The following is a 16,767-nucleotide window of genomic DNA, read 5'->3' on the forward strand; positions in this document are numbered from 1 at the left end:
TTCGTCTTGCGGGGCACCACTGTACTGTGACATCATCTCTCTTTTGAGCACAGACTAGCAAACTGTACCTCCTGAATTGTTTTCCCCACAATAAAAGATGTAGTTGCTGGAGTGTGGAACTTAACTGGAAGCCAAGGTTCAAATCCATTGTTCCTGAAATGTGATTAGCTTGCAAACATGCGGGGAGGAAGAGGGATGGCAGCTAAGAGGGGAAGTTGGCATTCTTTTTCCAGACACCATCTGTAGATGGGAGGAGGCAGTTTCCAACGATGCGCTTTTACATCCTTCCACAAAATTTGACTTAACAGATATCATCACTCAAGAGGTTCGTAAGTGGTGATGGTGAAAGGAAAAAGTGGTCTGCTAAGTATGTTCAAGATCAGCACACCAAATTCCTACAGTGGTACCTTGGTTCTCAAATGCCTTGGTACTCAAACAACTTGGAACTCAAACACTGCAAACCTGGAAGTAAGTGTTCCGGTGCGCAAACTTTTTTCAGAAGCCGAATGTGCTCCGTTTTGAGTGTTGCGCTTCTGTTTTGAGTGCCATGCTTCCATTTTGAGTATTACACTGTCTGTTTTTGCTTTTTATTTTGTGTTTTTATTTTTGCGGCTCTTTTTTGTTTTGTTTTTGTGACTGTGTGGAACCCAGTTCAGCTACTGATTGATTGTGTGACTGCAGTACATTGTGTATTGCTTTCGTTTTATGGATCAATGGTCTCGTTAGATAGTAAGATTCATGTTAAATTGCTGTTTTAGGGGTTGTTTTTAAAAGTCTGGAATGGATTAATCCATTTTGGATTACTTTCTATGGGAAAGCGTGCCTTGGTTTTGGAACACTTTGGTTTTGGAACAGATTTCTGGAACGGATTAAGTTTGAGAACCAAGGTACCACTGTATTTGGAAGAGTATTGGGGCAGGAGCTGTAGGTCTGTAGGCTCAATCCCTAACTATTTCCAGTTAAAAAAATTATAGGAAAGATCTCTGTCAGTGATCCAGTAAAATCTGACAGTATACTGAGCTAGAGGGATGTATCCCAGGAAGGGAGAGCCCTGGTGCAAGCCCTTTGCCATCATGTTTCATTAGCACAGTTATGTGATGCGACTGCATCAATTTTTTAATTACAGCAAGAAGCACCCCATTATTATCTAGCAATGGTTGGCATACTCACCAGATCATTTTCTGCCTTTTTATTATATAGAGCGTCCACTTTGGAATCCAGCTCTGCTTGTATGTGGTCTCTTCTTTTCAAAACCCCCTGAATTGCAAAACAGGAGAGAGAGAAAGAGAGTGAGAGAGAGAAAGAATGAGAGAGAGAGAGAGCGCAATACATATAACGGAGCAATGTTTCGTCCAGTTAAATAACTTATGAAAGGGAGCTCCCAACAAATATTTTCATTAGAAACTTGGAAGAAGGTGGATACAGACATTTCCGTCTCTTGTCCTATGAAATTGGCAGATTCACTACAGATAAAGGAAAGTACACAATGCATATTTAATTTAAGGAATCTGCTGCCAAAAAATAAATAAATGTGATAATGGCTGCTAACTTGAACTTTTAAAAATGAGCACTAGACAAATCCATTGAGGATACATTACATGGCAGCATACTCTGTCTCCATCAATTGGACAGGGGACTAAAAGCTACTGTGAGGCTGCCTCTCAGGAGAAACAGTGGAGAGCAGCTTGATCCCAGCCACTGGACAGACAAGAAGCCATTTCACAAAGCTTCCCCCAACCCCGTCAGAAGAAAACAACAGCCAGCTCCAACCATCAGCTTCCCAGGGAATGTGAAGCTGAAGGGAAGCACATTTTGGCCTCTGCCATCAGAGAAGAGACCGAAAGCCACAGGGAAGCTGCACCCAAAGTCTCCCAGGAAGACTGCCATGGCAAGCAGGAGACCAACCTGGTTCCAGCCATCATCTTGAAAATGAATGGTGCAGGGAGTTTCCTTCCCTCATCCCTTCAAGAAAGAACATGCTGCTCCAGCCTTTGTTTTCCTCTCCCCTCCTCAACCCCTTTTCCTTATCTATCACATTCATTAGATTGTAAGCACATGGGTTGTGACTGCCTTATTTTTAATCTCTGCAGTGTGCTTATACTTTGAGGCACTTTAGGGGGCTAAGGTAAAGGTACCCCTGCCCGTACGGGCCAGTCGTGTCCGACTCTAGGGTTGTGCGCCCATCTCGCTTAAGAGGCCAGGGGCCAGCGCCGTCTGAAGACACTTCCGGGTCACGTGGCCAGCGTGATGAAGCTGCTCTGGCGAGCCAGGACCAGCGCAGCACATGGAAACGCCGTTTACCTTCCTGCTATAAAGCGGTACCTATTTATCTACTTGCACTTAGGGGTGCTTTCGAACTGCTAGGTGGGTAGGAGCTGGGACCGAACGACGGGAGCTCACCCCGCTGCGGGGATTCGAACCGCCGACCATGCGATCGGCAAGTCCTAGGTGCTGAGGTTTTACCCACAGCGCCACCCGCGTCCCACCCGCATTAGGGGGCTAACTTGGGGCAAAATCCAAACCAACAGGGCGGTACGGAGCGGCAGAACCTTCCCCTGATATCCACAGTTCCCTAACATGTATAAGGAGAGTTTGAGTAACAGCAGCAGAGCTGCTTCAAAGCAAACACTCCCCCCCCCCTTATGCCTAAAATGGCTATTCAGGGCTACATTCTCAAGTGAATCCTGCCAAGTTGTATACAGATGCCATATATTTTGAGCAATTTTTCCTCTACTGCTGTGGAGGCTTCTACCTCCAATTTTCCTTTGATAGCTGCACAATCAGATTGGCCACAAGAATATACAGTATACAACACACACACACACACACACACACACACACAAAATTGCAGGCAGAATGGAGCTTTCAAATTGTCCCCTTCGCTTTGAAAACGCTATGCCATTCCTAGTAAGTACCCTATAAGTAGAGGGGGTTCAGTTGTGATGAAAGCATATTGGATGTGATTCAGAGAAAAACAGACACATCAAAGTTCTCTTCATGCCGCTGGAGTTTAAGCGCGTTTTACTCTGAGCTGCAGACCCACAAGTTCTGGCCCACCTTCCAAATAATCTTTTGCTTCTGAGTTTCTCTAGTTGGAAAACAGTTATTGTGCATTGCTGCTCAAGAGAAATTGTACATCAGAGGAGGTGTTGAGGCTGGCAACCTTTAAGAGGTGAGAAAGTGAGGAGGTGAAGGCAGTTTTCCACTCAAGATGCTGACTACGGCGACAGAAAACAGCACCCTTGAAACAAAGGTAAGGATTTTGCTCATAGGAAACTCGAAGATATGGACAACCAGGGCTTTTTTTCAGCCGTAACTCACCGGAATTCGGTTCCAGCACCTCTCAGGTGGGGACCATTGCCATTGTAAGAGAACAAGGAAGGCGTTTATGATGAGTTGTTGTCGTTGTTGTTGCTATGATGACGACGATGATTAAACAAAAACAATATTTTTTATTATTTATATCCCACCCATCTGGCTGGGTATCCCTAGCCACTCTGGGCGACTTACAGCATATATGGTTGGCTTGTAAAGGGGACCCCTGACCATTAGGTCTAGTCGTGACCGACTCTAGGGTCGCGGCGCTCATCTCACTTTACTGGCCGAGGGAGCTGGTGTAAAGCTTCCAGGTCATGTGGCCAGCATGACTAAGCTGCTTCTGGCGAACCAGAGCAGCACACGGAAACACCGTTTACCTTCCCACCGGAGTGGTACCTATTTATCTAGTTGCACTTTGACGTGCTTTCGAACTGCTAGGTTGGCAGGAGCAGGGACCGAGCAATGGGAGCTCACCCCATCACGGGGATTCGAACCGCCAACCTCCTGATCGGCAAGTCCTAGGCTCTGTAGTTTAACCCACAGTGCCACCCGCGTCCCATGGTTGGCTTATAGCACATAATTAGTTAAATTTATATACTACCCCAGTGTTTCCCAACCACTGTTCCGCGGCACACTAGTGTGCCGCGAGATGTTGCCTGGTGTGCCGCGGGAAAAATAAAAAAATTCGAAAGATTTTTTTTTTAAAAGTCAAATTTTCGATTGGGGCGCCGTCACTAGATGACCCCTGGGGTTCCCTCCCTCCCGCTCTGCGCCTCCCTCCTCCTCCTCCTCCTCTGGGGAGGCCCTTCCTGGCTCTCGGCCAAGGCTTGGCGGCTGCCACTCACTCACTCGCTCGCCCACCCGTCCCTCCATCCCTGCACCCGGCCTCTCCCCCTCCGTCCCCGGCGCAGGGGCTGCCGGGATCCGTAGTCCCCTCGCCCTTGGGCTCCGCGCCTGCGCGGGGTGCGCAAACTACGTTTCCCAGCGTGGCCTGGCGGGCCGGGCGTTTTGTTTGAAGCGCTCTTCTCCCGGCCATGGAATGAGCGCAGCGGCGGCGGCCAGGTGGGCAGGGGCTCTTCTGCGCAGACCCGCGCAGCCTGCCTGCGCCCCCGCGGAGATCGATCGGCAGGATGGAGCCCGGGGATCCCCGCGGAGGCGGAGCGGCGGCGGTGGAGGCTGCCCCCCAGGTAGGGCTGCGTCAGGGGGGGGGTTATTTTTGCAATGCTGCATCTGCGCCGGAGGGGACACATCGGACCGCGGGGAGACCCCTTGGCGGGCGTGCAAGGCAGTGCATGCGTGCAGGCATTGCATGGAGTGCAGTGCAATGCAATGCAATGGCAACGCGGCGCCCTGCATGCATGCATGCAACTTCCACCGGCGCTCCGGACTTGGCAGGTGAGGGGGGTCCCCAGTGGGCGGCAGAGAGAGCCGGGGGGGCGAAGGGGAGCCGGGGGGAGCAGCGCTGCTCCCCGAGCCGAGCCCGGGGGGAAACTTCGGCGTCGTTGCGCCGGGTGTTGGAAGCGGAGGCTGGCGGGGCCCCCTCACCTGCAAAACCTGGTCGCCTCTCATATATTTCGTGCATTGCATTCATCGCCCGCTTTCTCCTCCAAGGAGCTCCTGGGGGCGCGCGTGGTTCTCCCCGTGTTATCCTCGCAACAACAGCCCTGCGAAGTGGGTCAGGCGAGTGGCCCAAGGGAGCACCCAGGGATTGTCCTGGCCAGGTGGGGTGATTTGAACCCTGCTCTCTGCCCGGTCTTCGTCCTTAGCCCCCACATGTGCATGACTGTGCATGACTGAGGTTTCCCCCCCTCGTCTTGGCTATGGTGTGAGTCTGTGCTGTTAATTAATGGGGTTCTGCCTTCGGAGAAGATGAGCCAGCCCTCAAGGAGGTGATTATGTAATTTGCTAGCAATTCATGTCCCTCCCGGCGTGACGCTGCGCGCTGACGTCACGGGGCTGTAATGGTGGTGTGCCTCGAGATTTTTTTCATGAAACAAGTGTGCCTTTGCCCAAAAAAGGTTGGGAAACACTGTACTACCCTATACCCGCAGGTCTCAAGGTAATTCTCAGGACAAAAACTCTAGCACTGCAGACAATGCAATGCTGGACTCACTGGATACTGCCAACTCATCAGCACCCTATTACCTATAAAGTTTGCTTTCAGAGCTCAGAACCACTCAGGACTGGGAGGTGGTCTGGATTATATCCATGGACCCCAACCAATCCTGTGATTGTAGTAGAGGGACTGGTCAAACCAGCCTCTCCATAAGATAAGGGCCTTAGCTGGCCCAGCTAAGTACCCCATTAGCATCTTGAGGAGTGGGCCATGTTGCCATAGAGACAAATGTGTGGGGCTTCCCCTCTCACCTGGCTGAATGCCAGGTCATCAAAGAGCTGGAAAACCAATAGTCTAAAGCTGAAGAGACACAGATGCTTGCCTTACTTTGGATTTAGGGAACTGCCTGGAAACTTAACGGGGAAGCAAGGGCTAATGCTGTGAGCCCTTCCATTTCAAGCTCAGGTTGTAAAAAGGTAAAGGGACCCCTGACCATTAGGTCCAGTCATGACCGACTCTGGGGTTGCGGTGCTCATCTCGCTTTATTGGCCATGTGTACAGCTTCCGGGTCATGTGGCCAGCATCACTAAGCTGCTTATGGCGAACCAGAGCAGTGCACGGAAACGCCTTTTACCTTCCTGCCAGAGCGGTACCTATTTATCTACTTGTACTTTGACGTGCTTTTGAACTGCTAGGTTGGCAGGAGCAGGGACCGAGCAACGGGAGCTCACCCCGTCATGGGGATTCAAACCGCCGACCTTCTGATAGGAAAGTCCTAGGCTCTGTGGTTTAACCCACAGCGCCACCCACGTCCCATCAAGGACATTAGGCCCACCCTAAACGGCTCCAGCCCTGTACACCTGAAGGAGCATCTCCACCCCTGTGATTCAGTTGAGATCCAGCACCTCTGAGGGTCTTCTGGCAGTTCCCTCACTGCAAGAAATAAAGTTACAGTGGCCTTCTTGGTAGTGGCGCCTGCCCTGTGGAAGGCCCTCCAGATGTCAAGGGAATAAAGACCCTCTATATGAAGGCAGCCCTCTATGTTTAATGTTTGATGCTTTACTGTGTGGTGTTTTCATTTGTTGGAAGCTGCCCAGAGTGGCAGGGGCAACCCAGTCAGATAGGGGGCATATTGTTTTGATGATGATGCAGAATAAAAAGGCCAAATGCTCAGTCTCTTAAGCCAGGGGGTGGCCAGATCTTCAGGTATTGTTGGACTTCCAGCTCTCATCGACCCCAGCCAGCATGGCCAGTGGCAAGGGCTGATGGGAGCTAATAGTCCAGCAACACCTAGAGAGCACCAGGCTGGCTGCCCTTACCCAAAGTACTGCATTGCCAACACCAGCTAAGAAAACACACTGACTGCAGTCATTTGACAGGCCGCTTACACTACAGCAATGCAATCAGAAGGAAGGTTGTTGAAAACAAGAGTCCATGACAGATGAATCCACGCAGTGCCCGTTCCATCTTACCGTTAATATTTCACTGTACAGCACATATTCATGCAGAGTAGGGAAGAGGCTTTCGGAGAGCCCTGCCATCTGTTTCTCGGTCGCCTTGCAGCACTTGTCGATGCAGCCTGCCACCCCTTTCAGCGTGTCCGCCAGGTCTACTTCGGATGCGGACCAAAGCGTGTGGATGGGGCCAAACTCCTTCAGCTCACAAAAATAGTCTTTAAAATGGGGGGGGGGGGGGGAGGTGAGAAGAGAAGGGATTGGCATTTAAATTCCGTTTCTAAAATAAAATAAGAACCAGAATATTTTTAAAAATGTCTGTGACCAGGTCAGTCCCATTTGACAGGTGAGGAACACATTATTAGTCCAAGATCTGGTCTTGAGTTCATGGTAGATAGTTCTTTAATTTCTATTTGGGACAAGTGGGGTCTGTAGCAAAATGCTGCAGCGTGACGTCTCACTGATCAGAATTCCAGCTACTCCGGTTCCATCACCCTCCCACCAGGTTTACGATTTACCCACCCTCAATAGTTAGTCAGCATTCTGCAAGCACTGAGCATGCTTGGTCCTCGTTGGACCGATTCTGCCTCCTCAACCCTAGGCTTTCTAAATATGTTTACTACTTTTCCAAAACTTGTGGCTCCTTCTTGTGTGACTAGTACCATTTTGATTACTTAAACATCCCTACTCAGAAAATGGAGATCATATTGGTATACATGAAGTTTAGAGAGGGAACAGAGGCCGGATTCTAGTTTGCCCTACTGTGGGGATTCCGAAGCCAAAAAGGAGGAAGAAACTGGAAGCCCACCAGAAATAGCCAAGAAAGTTGGCTTTCTTTTCCACCAACCTCTCTCTTCCCTGTAGACTCGGTGGGAGATTTTATCCAACAGATTGATTTTCTGGCTAAACACCTCCACGTGGTCCATCATTTCTGTAAATGCTTCTGGGCGGTTCTTCACGGGCGCTCCTCGCATCGACGACGCAACTGCTTTGACAGTTTGTCCCATTCTGCTGAGCAGACCAGGCCCCTGCTTCTTGTGAGATGAAAGTTCCTAAAAATTAAGGGATGAAATCAAGCTTTGACTTGGGTGAGTTGTTGTTTACGTACTTAAAAAAAAAAAGATGTAGTAAAAACCCAAGTTCACATCACAGTCCATATGAAACATGATAAACCTTTGTTCCCATCGCTGATGCCACAATTAATCTGCTAACTCACACTCTACTAAGGTATAACCTCTGGCGGTTCCTGCATTGTGAAAAGTGAGGTTGAAGGGAACCAGGCAAAGGGCCTTCTCAGTAGTTGTGCCTGCCCTGTGGAGCACCCTCCCACCAGATGTCAAGGAAATGAACAACTATCTAACATCTGAAGGCAGCGCTGTAAAGGGAAGTTTTGAATGTTTGACGTCTGACTGTGTTTTAATTTGTTGTCAGCCTCCCAGTGTGGCTTGGGTAACCCAGATGGGAAGCATATAACTATTACCTATTACAGTCATACCTCTGGTTGCGAATGTGATCTGTGCGGGAGGCATGTTCGCAACCCGCAGCGTTCGCAGTCTGAAGCGCTGTGTCTGCGCACGTGTGTGACGCGATTCGGCGCTTGTGTGCATGAACAAGCACCGAAACCTGGAAGTAACCCATTCCGGTACTTCTGGGTTCGGCATGGTCCACAACCCGAAAACACGCAAACTACAGCGTTTGTAACCCGAGGTATAACTGTAATTATTATTATTATTATTATTATTATTATTATTATTATTATTATTATTATTATTCTCATGTCTTTTTGCTCTTTTGTTCCTTGTTTTGTCCAGTGCTTTCAACGACTTCTTTAAAAGCATGGCTTTGTCTACAACCCCACTTCAGTAAAAATAAACTGGTGCCTATAAATATTCAAAGGCATTCCCATAATGGAGGGGTGTATGTGCATTCTGATACTCCTACTAAGCTTTCTGAGAAGATGTGGCTTTCCTATGGTCCTATGCAATCTCCCTGAATATTCCATTAAAAAATGAAAACACAGGATAAATGCAACAGGGTATTTTTGATCTGGACTGTATCCAGACAGAAGCAAGGAGGATATCTTTTGCTCTGAATGAGCAAACAGGGAGTTCTCTCTGTCTGATTTCTCTCAGTTTTGGTCTTTTCTCCCTGCAGTGCAGAGAATGTTGAAGGGTGAGGGAGAAGAAAAGAGGTGTCTGAAGTTAGCACACAACCTCTCCCTAATTACAATCCTGGGGGACAGAAGTGGGAATAGTCTGAATTCATCCTAACCCAGTTAGATAGGTACCTATTTCAGTCAGACTTGACAAATCTTACTTTTATGATAACCACAACAACAAAATAAAAAAAAGAATCTTTACCCAGGCTTGTGCAGTAAGAAAAATTTTCAGGTCCTCATTAAAAGTTAAAGTGGGATGATCAGCAATTCGGTTTAAAAATTTATGCAGTGCTTTCTTTCTCGTTTCAATGAATTCTTCATTAAATCGTTCCACAACTCCTTTCATTATGAATTTTTCAGGCAATGGCTAAGGCAGAAAGATAATGGAAGGGAAAACACAGTTAAGCTACGTAACTGCATGTATATGTAAACAGCCATTCTAAAAATATTGGTCTGCTTTGGATGTAACCCGAAACCATAGTTTATAGTGTCACAAGAATGAGGCTACGTGATTCAATGGGCTCACATTCTCCTCCTCCTCTGGCATGGCTTGCTTTCATTTAAGATTTGGGTTTTTTGCATTATTCTAACTGTGATTCATCTAAAATAAAAGCAGAGGCTCAAAGGGTGAGAGGAGGTAGGAGAGTGCAAGCCCAAGGCTCACTTAGGCTTATCTTCAAAACATTAGAACATGGTTTAGTGTTACATGCGAACCAAATCAAAATAAAATATGCAGTGGTTTCATCATTAGAACAAATACGAGGGAGAGGACACACTGCAGAAAAAGAACAGTTACCACTTATCACTCTTAAGAAATCAGTTTAGCCCATCCAATGTGCTTTTTCTCTTCTTTCAATCTCAGCTTTCTGCCTAACAAAACAAGAGTTGATTAGACCTACGGGAACGATGAGAGTCGGGTGTGCTTCCTCAAGCCTTCCCTTTAACCAAAGGAAATCTTGATAGCGTCGTCTAACTTCATACTCACTGGAGTCGAATTCACCACGCATTGTCTAGAAAACATACAGAAGACAGTCAAATGATGCATATGTCGAAAAGGCCTTCAGGCACTCATGGTGTATAATGGCTATTTGGCGGAGAGAATGAGTGTTTTAAAAGCAAACAGTGCATGATTATTGAGTAGCCACTATGAATGGGACTTCCGCTTCGGCACAGAGGTCCTTTTGTATCCGAAGAACTGCACACAGCCAGAGAAGAACTACAATTCATGACTCTGAGCATGAGCTAGGTTCATGAGATCATTCAGTCTTACTGCAGCACAGATTAGCACAGATTGTATTTACAGCGTGCTCTGAAGACGTCTAAGCTTCAAGCAGCCTTTTGAGAAGAACCTGCAGAGAAGAATCTAAAATGGGTGGCATCTTCTTGTGCACTGGGGAACAAGCTCCTCCCTGCCCCCCCCCCTGAATACAACTGGACTGACTTCCAAGCAAATATGCGTAAGATCAAGCTGCCTATCCTCGCCTTCACTTACAAATGGAGAAAAAAAGAAAAGCACTCAAAGCAGTAGATGGATAACTCAGTTGGTGAAGCATGAGACTCTTCATCTCAGGGCCTTGGGTTTGAGCCCCACATTTGGACAAAAAAGTTGTGCATTTCAGGGGGTTGGACTAGATGATCTTCGAGGTCCCTTCCAACTCTATGATCTAAGCTGGTCCTTAGAAACTCAGCACTTCTCAGGGAGATTTCAAAATTGACTGGTTGTATGGTTTTTGTTTTTTATTTTAAAAATGGGCAAAGTACATTTCAGTGTAGCCACAAATATATTCCTATATTCATCACCCCTCATTTTAAGATTGTCATGTAACTGCCAGACAAACGTGTGTGTGTATGTGTATAGGAGAAATATCTGTGAAAGGTTATAAAGCATAATCACAAGGCAGGAATATGTGTGTGTAGAACTGTAGATATAGATGTAGGGGTGTGTGTTCGTTTGTGTGTATGTATGCAGAAGGTAACGATCATAAACTGACAGGCAGCCTTGCCAAACCACTTCCTTGTTATCTTTCCATTCATATAAATAGCTTTGGCCAGGACACCCCATGGGATTTCTGACCATTTTTTATTTATTTATTCATTTTTCTTTTTCATTCATTACATACATCTCAATTTCTTAAGATTTATTATTTATTCCTCCCTCCCTCCCTCCCTTCCAGGGCTTCCCCCAACTTTTGTTTCTGGTTTGTTTCTCTTTTCATCCACTTTGCTATCTCCTAACAGAAAAAGTTATTAATAACATAACATCAAGCCTAAAAACTTAAAAATAAAATTAAACACACTATAATATTTCACTGTTTTCTGATACTAATAATGTGAATGTTTATTTAAATCCTGCCATCAAGTCTATTGACTTTCTTTGTTTCTGCAAATATAATATAAATGGTTCCCATTCTTTTTCAAAGTCACTGTTGTCTTTTTCTCTTAATCTATCTGTCATTTTTGCCAGTTCTGCATAGTTCATCAACTTCTCTTGTTGTTCTTTAGTTGGTATTTCTCCAGTCTTCCAATTTTGTGCAATCAACATTCTTGCTGACCGTTCCCTCCCCCCCCAGCAGAATCGCATGCTATATCACACACAGCTTTTGAAACCCCCCTTATTTGGGGGTAAAAAAAACCCTTCAACATTATTCGTATTTCAAAAAGTCTGTCACATGGCTGTTGGAAAAGCCCAAGCCCAAAGCCCTCTCAGGTAGGAGTAGCTGCCCCCCAGGTAAAGTCTTGGATTCCCATCAGTCCCAGTGGTGAGGGATGATGGGAGCTATATTCTGACATCTGGCTTCCTCTAAGGTGGGGTAGGCAACTTAAGGCCCATGGGTGACAAGTGGCCCATGGGGGTTGTTTAACTGGCCCACGAGCCACTCCAAACTGAGTCACCCGCTTGGTGAGTCCCCGTGAGCTGTGCTAAACCGGCGTGGGGACTCACTTCCACGGTGCCGGAAATCACGTCTGCATAGATGCAGACACCAGAAATCACATCTGTGCAGACGCAGACACCGGAAATCACGTCTGTGCAGATGAAGATGCTGGAAATCACATCTGCACAGATGCCGGAAATCGTGTGTGCACTCAGGCGCGCAATCCGGTCCACGGAGAGAGATCCACTGGAGTGAACCGGCGCATGCGAGGTAAACCTTGCCAACCCCTGCTCTAAGGCAAGCGGAACAGATATGCTTCTTTCTCGCCAAGTACCACACAACACCTGTGACGTCGGTACCAGCTGCAAAGTTTACTTTAAACGGCCAAAGCGGAAATTTGGGGCAATAGAAAACTAACCTTTGTAACAACTCTGTAGGTGATGAACGTCTCTAGGGCAGTGATGTGGCTTTCCGGATCGTCAACTGTAATGAAAAGATCCTTTAATTCTGGTTCATCGTCAAATTTGTACTGGTTGATCATCGAAGATGGGGATGTGGGCATCAAAGGACTGAATGAATTGATCTCGTTGAGAGATGCATCCTGTGGACAAAACAAGGCATTTTAAAGAATTGCCACTTACACCAAAAAGATACAACTTACTTGTTGTCATCAGAGCTCGTAGTGACTCCTATATTACATCATTGATTTGTCATAGTTTGTGAGGCTAAAATATAGCCAAGGGTTGTACCTCATCTGTGGGGCTTTCACCATAATCCAAAGGAATGTATCGTAATCACAACACTACCAGTCTTCAAGACTGTGAGGAAAAGGGGGCATCGACAAGTACTAACCAGAACCATTCCTACCATTTGGCACTGTCAGGACCATTCCTACCTTAGGCAGCTATTTTTGAATGTCATGGAAAGTAAGCAAATGGTGAATTATCTCGGCTTGAATCCAAGCAGCGCACGGGTTTACAATATTAATAGAAAAGGCCATTGCACATTGAGAAGAGGCTGTAACTGCTGCTTCTCGCTCACCTCAGGGTACAGTGGCTTAACAGAAGCCCCTGTGGAGAGGTGACAGTTGGAGGAGTGAGGAGCCACCGCTGGGAACTGGGATGATGGCAGAGGTAGTTTTAGGGTAGTGTGACCAACTGGGTGCCCCACTGCAGGGGGGGGGTCAAAACAATGCTGCAGAACGGGGTGGGGTGTGGAATGCCAGATTTTAGCATCGCACAGAGTGCCGCTGAAATTTGAGAGCCCAAAGTCCGCCACCGATGATGATGCAATGCAGGTCTGTGGAAACTGTGGCCTTCCAGATGTTGCTAAAGGACAACTCCCATCTTCCTTGGCCATTTGCCAAGCTTGATGGGAGCCGTAGTTCAGCAACAGTTGCAGGACCAAGGATTCTCCAGCCTGGGTCTTGTATGGCACTGTAAGATGGCTCAATGTGCGATTTAATGGCTCCTAATGGGATGCTTTTGAATTATGGTGCTGGAGGAGACTCTTGAGAGTCCCATGGACTGCAAGAAGATCAAACCTATCCATTCTTAAGGAAATCAGCCCTGAGTGCTCACTGGAAGGACAGATCCTGAAGCTGAGGCTCCAATACTTTGGCCACCTCATGAGAAGACAAGACTCCCTGAAAAAGACCCTGATGTTGGGAAAGATGGAGGGCACAAGGAGAAGGAGACGACAGAGGACAAGATGGTTGGGTAGTGTTCTCAAAGCTACCAGCATGAGTTGGAGCAAACTGCGGGAGGCAGTGGAAGACAGAAATGCCTGGTGTGCTCTGGTCCATGGGGTCGCGAAGAGTCGGACATGACTAAACAACAACAGTGGGAGCCATTAACACTTGAAGATTAAATTATTGACTCATTTCTCTCTGGTTAACTGCTTTTTCCCTATATAATAAAGTATTTTATTCTCAGGCTTTCTCAAAACACTTCTCCAGCATTGCATCCCTGCCCCCTGCGCTGGCACACCAGGCTCAACTAGATGTTTTTTTTATTGTCAGGCAACATCCAGATCCACAATGGCAATCGCCTTGAAAACTGGCTACTCAGTTATCAATGAAGCAGCAAGGGGGGGGGGAACATATCAATCAACCAGCAAGGCACAATAGCTTTTATTGCCGTGAAAATGCCCTTCAAGTCTGGGATGACTGTGGTGCTTTCCCTGATTTCCAGAGGTCATGCATCTCTGCCTTTTTGTTTCTTTTCGAGCAACAGAACCCCTTTGTACAAAGGAAGCTTAACTTTGCACTGGAAACCACATTTTTACAATGGCTAAAGTGCCAGTATTCCATGCTTCTTTTCCTGGCAGATCATTACAAGATATAAATTGCTAAGTCACACAAAAAGGTGACTTTGCAGCCCGAAAAACTCTCTGAGCTGCCATGGGAGCCTTTCTTTGCATTGAATATTGAGTGGTTGTTTTTAACTTTTCTGTCCCACAAACACAAATCACTGCCTCTCTACGATTAGAGTTAGAGAACCAATGTGGCTAAGGGAATGATCCATAGATTCGGAAGTCCCTGGTGCAGTTCTTCACCTTTGCCACAAACCAGATGGGATGTCCTTCAATGAACTACCTTCTCTCATGTCATATGCAACATGGATAAAATAAGGGTCACACTAGATGTAACTTTATGCATGTCATTCAAAATAATGCTTAGGCAGATCACATCTTTTTTGTTTATAAAGTGCAGCCACAAGGCCCATTCCCAAACTTGGTCAGGACCAAAATACTTCAATCTTTTCCCCATGTCAGTTTCTCACCAGAAACCCTCCTTCCAAAGCTGTATCTTAATATATGGATGCTCACTCCCCAATATGTATCGTGATGCTTATCTGAGCCCAAATGAACTGGTAGAATGTTTTTGCTGGTTTTTTTTTTAATGTAGATTGAGATGTGCATAATCTTCTAGGTGTTAAGTACAATTGGTTGACTGGCAAAACAGTTGGGCTGGGTATATATTTTCTTATGTCTATATCCCATCTTTCTTCCATCATGGAACTGCATCTTGCATTACAATATCTCAAAAAGGTCTATCCAGCCCTAGTGAAAGCACAAATGTGAATGCTATTCCATCTTGCAAGTTCTGGTTGTTTCACAGAGTACTCGCCGTCTGCTTTTGGTACATTTGATCCACCATAAATGGCTTCAAGGGTTTTTCAATGTATTTTTCAACATCATTTTCTCTTGTTATAGATAATGTAGTTTGTTTGTGCCTCTCTTCAAGTACTTTTAAAAAAATGCTCTTTCCTTTTGTCTCTGTGTGTAGACTTTTGCCTTGTCTTTGGCCTCATATGCAGTATGCATTTAAAGCAGTATTCTAACACTGCATACATTTAAATGGTTTATCCCCTGTGTGAGCCCATTGATGCTTTCTATGGGTTTCTCACTGAAGGTCCTTCCACATTGCAGACATTTAACTGGTTTCTCCCCTGTGTGAGTTCATTGATGGTAAGTAAGGGAAATACAAAAAACAAAACAAAAAACACTTCTCTTTCTGTTTGTCTCTGTATGAGTTTGTAGACGTACAGTAAGTTCTGACTCCTGAAGCTCTTTGCATATTTGATGCATCTAAATGGTTTAGCCCATATGCAAGTTTGTTGATGTGAAGAAGTCAACCCGGACTGAAACCCTTTCAGCCTTCCATTCATCTAAATAGTTTCCCCTGTGTGAGTCTGTTGATGTTTCTTAAGTGTTCTACTCTCACTCTTTCCATGCTCCATACATTTAAATGGTTTCTCCTGTGTGTCATGGTTTCTCTTTGTCGATGTGAAGTTAGTTGTGCACACTGACTGTAGCACATTCCACAATCCAGACATTTAAGTGGTTTGTTATTCTGAATAAAACTACACATGACCCCCGACAATTCTGGCCGTCTTCTCCATTGTCTGCTTTCAGTTTATCCTGGACAACCAACATCTCAGTATTTATATTTTTCAAGCAAGCAGATGAGCTCAGACTTGGGTATCAGAGTCTCTCCAGATGTCTCTAAGGCTCCTGGGTGGGAAATCTCAGAGGTTGTGGAGAGGGGCCCAGTTAACAGCCTGAGCGGGTCAGCAATCCACCTTCCTCCTTCCATTCAGATTCAGCCTCATCTTTCCTGAGGAGCTCAGAATCTAAAACAAGTTGTAGATTCCCAGGTGGACCCATGGCTGGACTCCACATAAGGCAGTGTCCTGTGTTTGGATCCTTCGACCTCCAATGCATCAGAAGCTTCAGCTTGCCCTGGGCATGGTGAGGGGGGTGGAATTTAGCTTCCAGGGAAGAACAGAACCTGGGAGGAATTGAAACTCCCCCTTTTTAGGGGTCCCTCTCTAGGATGACTTTTAAGAGTCACAGATTCCTGAAAAGGTGGGAGAAGCCAAGGCAGCCTGGGAGCCCCTCCAGAGATTTTCCTACCAGCACCCCAGATGAAGAGATTCCCCAAAAAGCCACACCTCTCTCCCCACCCCTGCCCAGCTGGGATTCTCTCCCTGGGGATCCACTCAGCCCCCTCAGAGTCTGGCCTATGCCCAATGGCCCCATTTGGCACAGCTCACCCCTCAATTATTTTAAGTTTTGATGCCTGCCTTCCTACTTAAACCTCTCTGCTGTGCCTTAACTGTCCTCACTGCCATGATACCTCCCTCTCATCATTCAGATCACTTACTCCTTTGTACTACTCCATTCACCAGCTTGCTCCTGCTTGTCAACTTTGCACTAAGCTTCTTATGCTTACTTTCAAGTATTTCCGTGGTCTTCCTTATCTAGATCTACGGTCTCGTCTTTCTTTCTCTGCTGCAGCATGACACTTGTACAGCAAAGCTTCCAATCTAAAACCTAAACCTTACAGAACCATTTATATTTCGCAATGGGAGCACAGCTTGGAAATTTAGATATCTATACCAA

The 16,767-nt window shown here is 46.4% G+C and overlaps 1 protein-coding gene across 2 annotated transcripts in view; it reads right to left on the reverse strand.

The window, feature by feature from the left end:
• Positions 1-16,767, reverse strand: part of SNX7 (sorting nexin 7) — a 47,965-nt gene that overhangs the window by 17,656 nt on the left and 13,542 nt on the right. For both annotated transcript variants that reach the window (XM_083511178.1, XM_083511179.1), the window contains exons 2-7: positions 12,278-12,460; positions 9,886-9,996; positions 9,189-9,353; positions 7,676-7,880; positions 6,847-7,046; positions 1,171-1,257 (exon numbers count right to left, since the gene is read on the reverse strand). In XM_083511178.1, coding sequence (XP_083367304.1) covers positions 1,171-1,257; positions 6,847-7,046; positions 7,676-7,880; positions 9,189-9,353; positions 9,886-9,996; positions 12,278-12,460 — 951 coding nt within the window. The remainder of the gene's footprint in view (positions 1-1,170; positions 1,258-6,846; positions 7,047-7,675; positions 7,881-9,188; positions 9,354-9,885; positions 9,997-12,277; positions 12,461-16,767) is intronic.

The sequence above is a fragment of the Podarcis liolepis genome, assembly GCF_965112155.1.
Source record: "Podarcis liolepis genome assembly, chromosome: 6".
Classification (NCBI taxonomy): domain Eukaryota; kingdom Metazoa; phylum Chordata; class Lepidosauria; order Squamata; family Lacertidae; genus Podarcis; species Podarcis liolepis.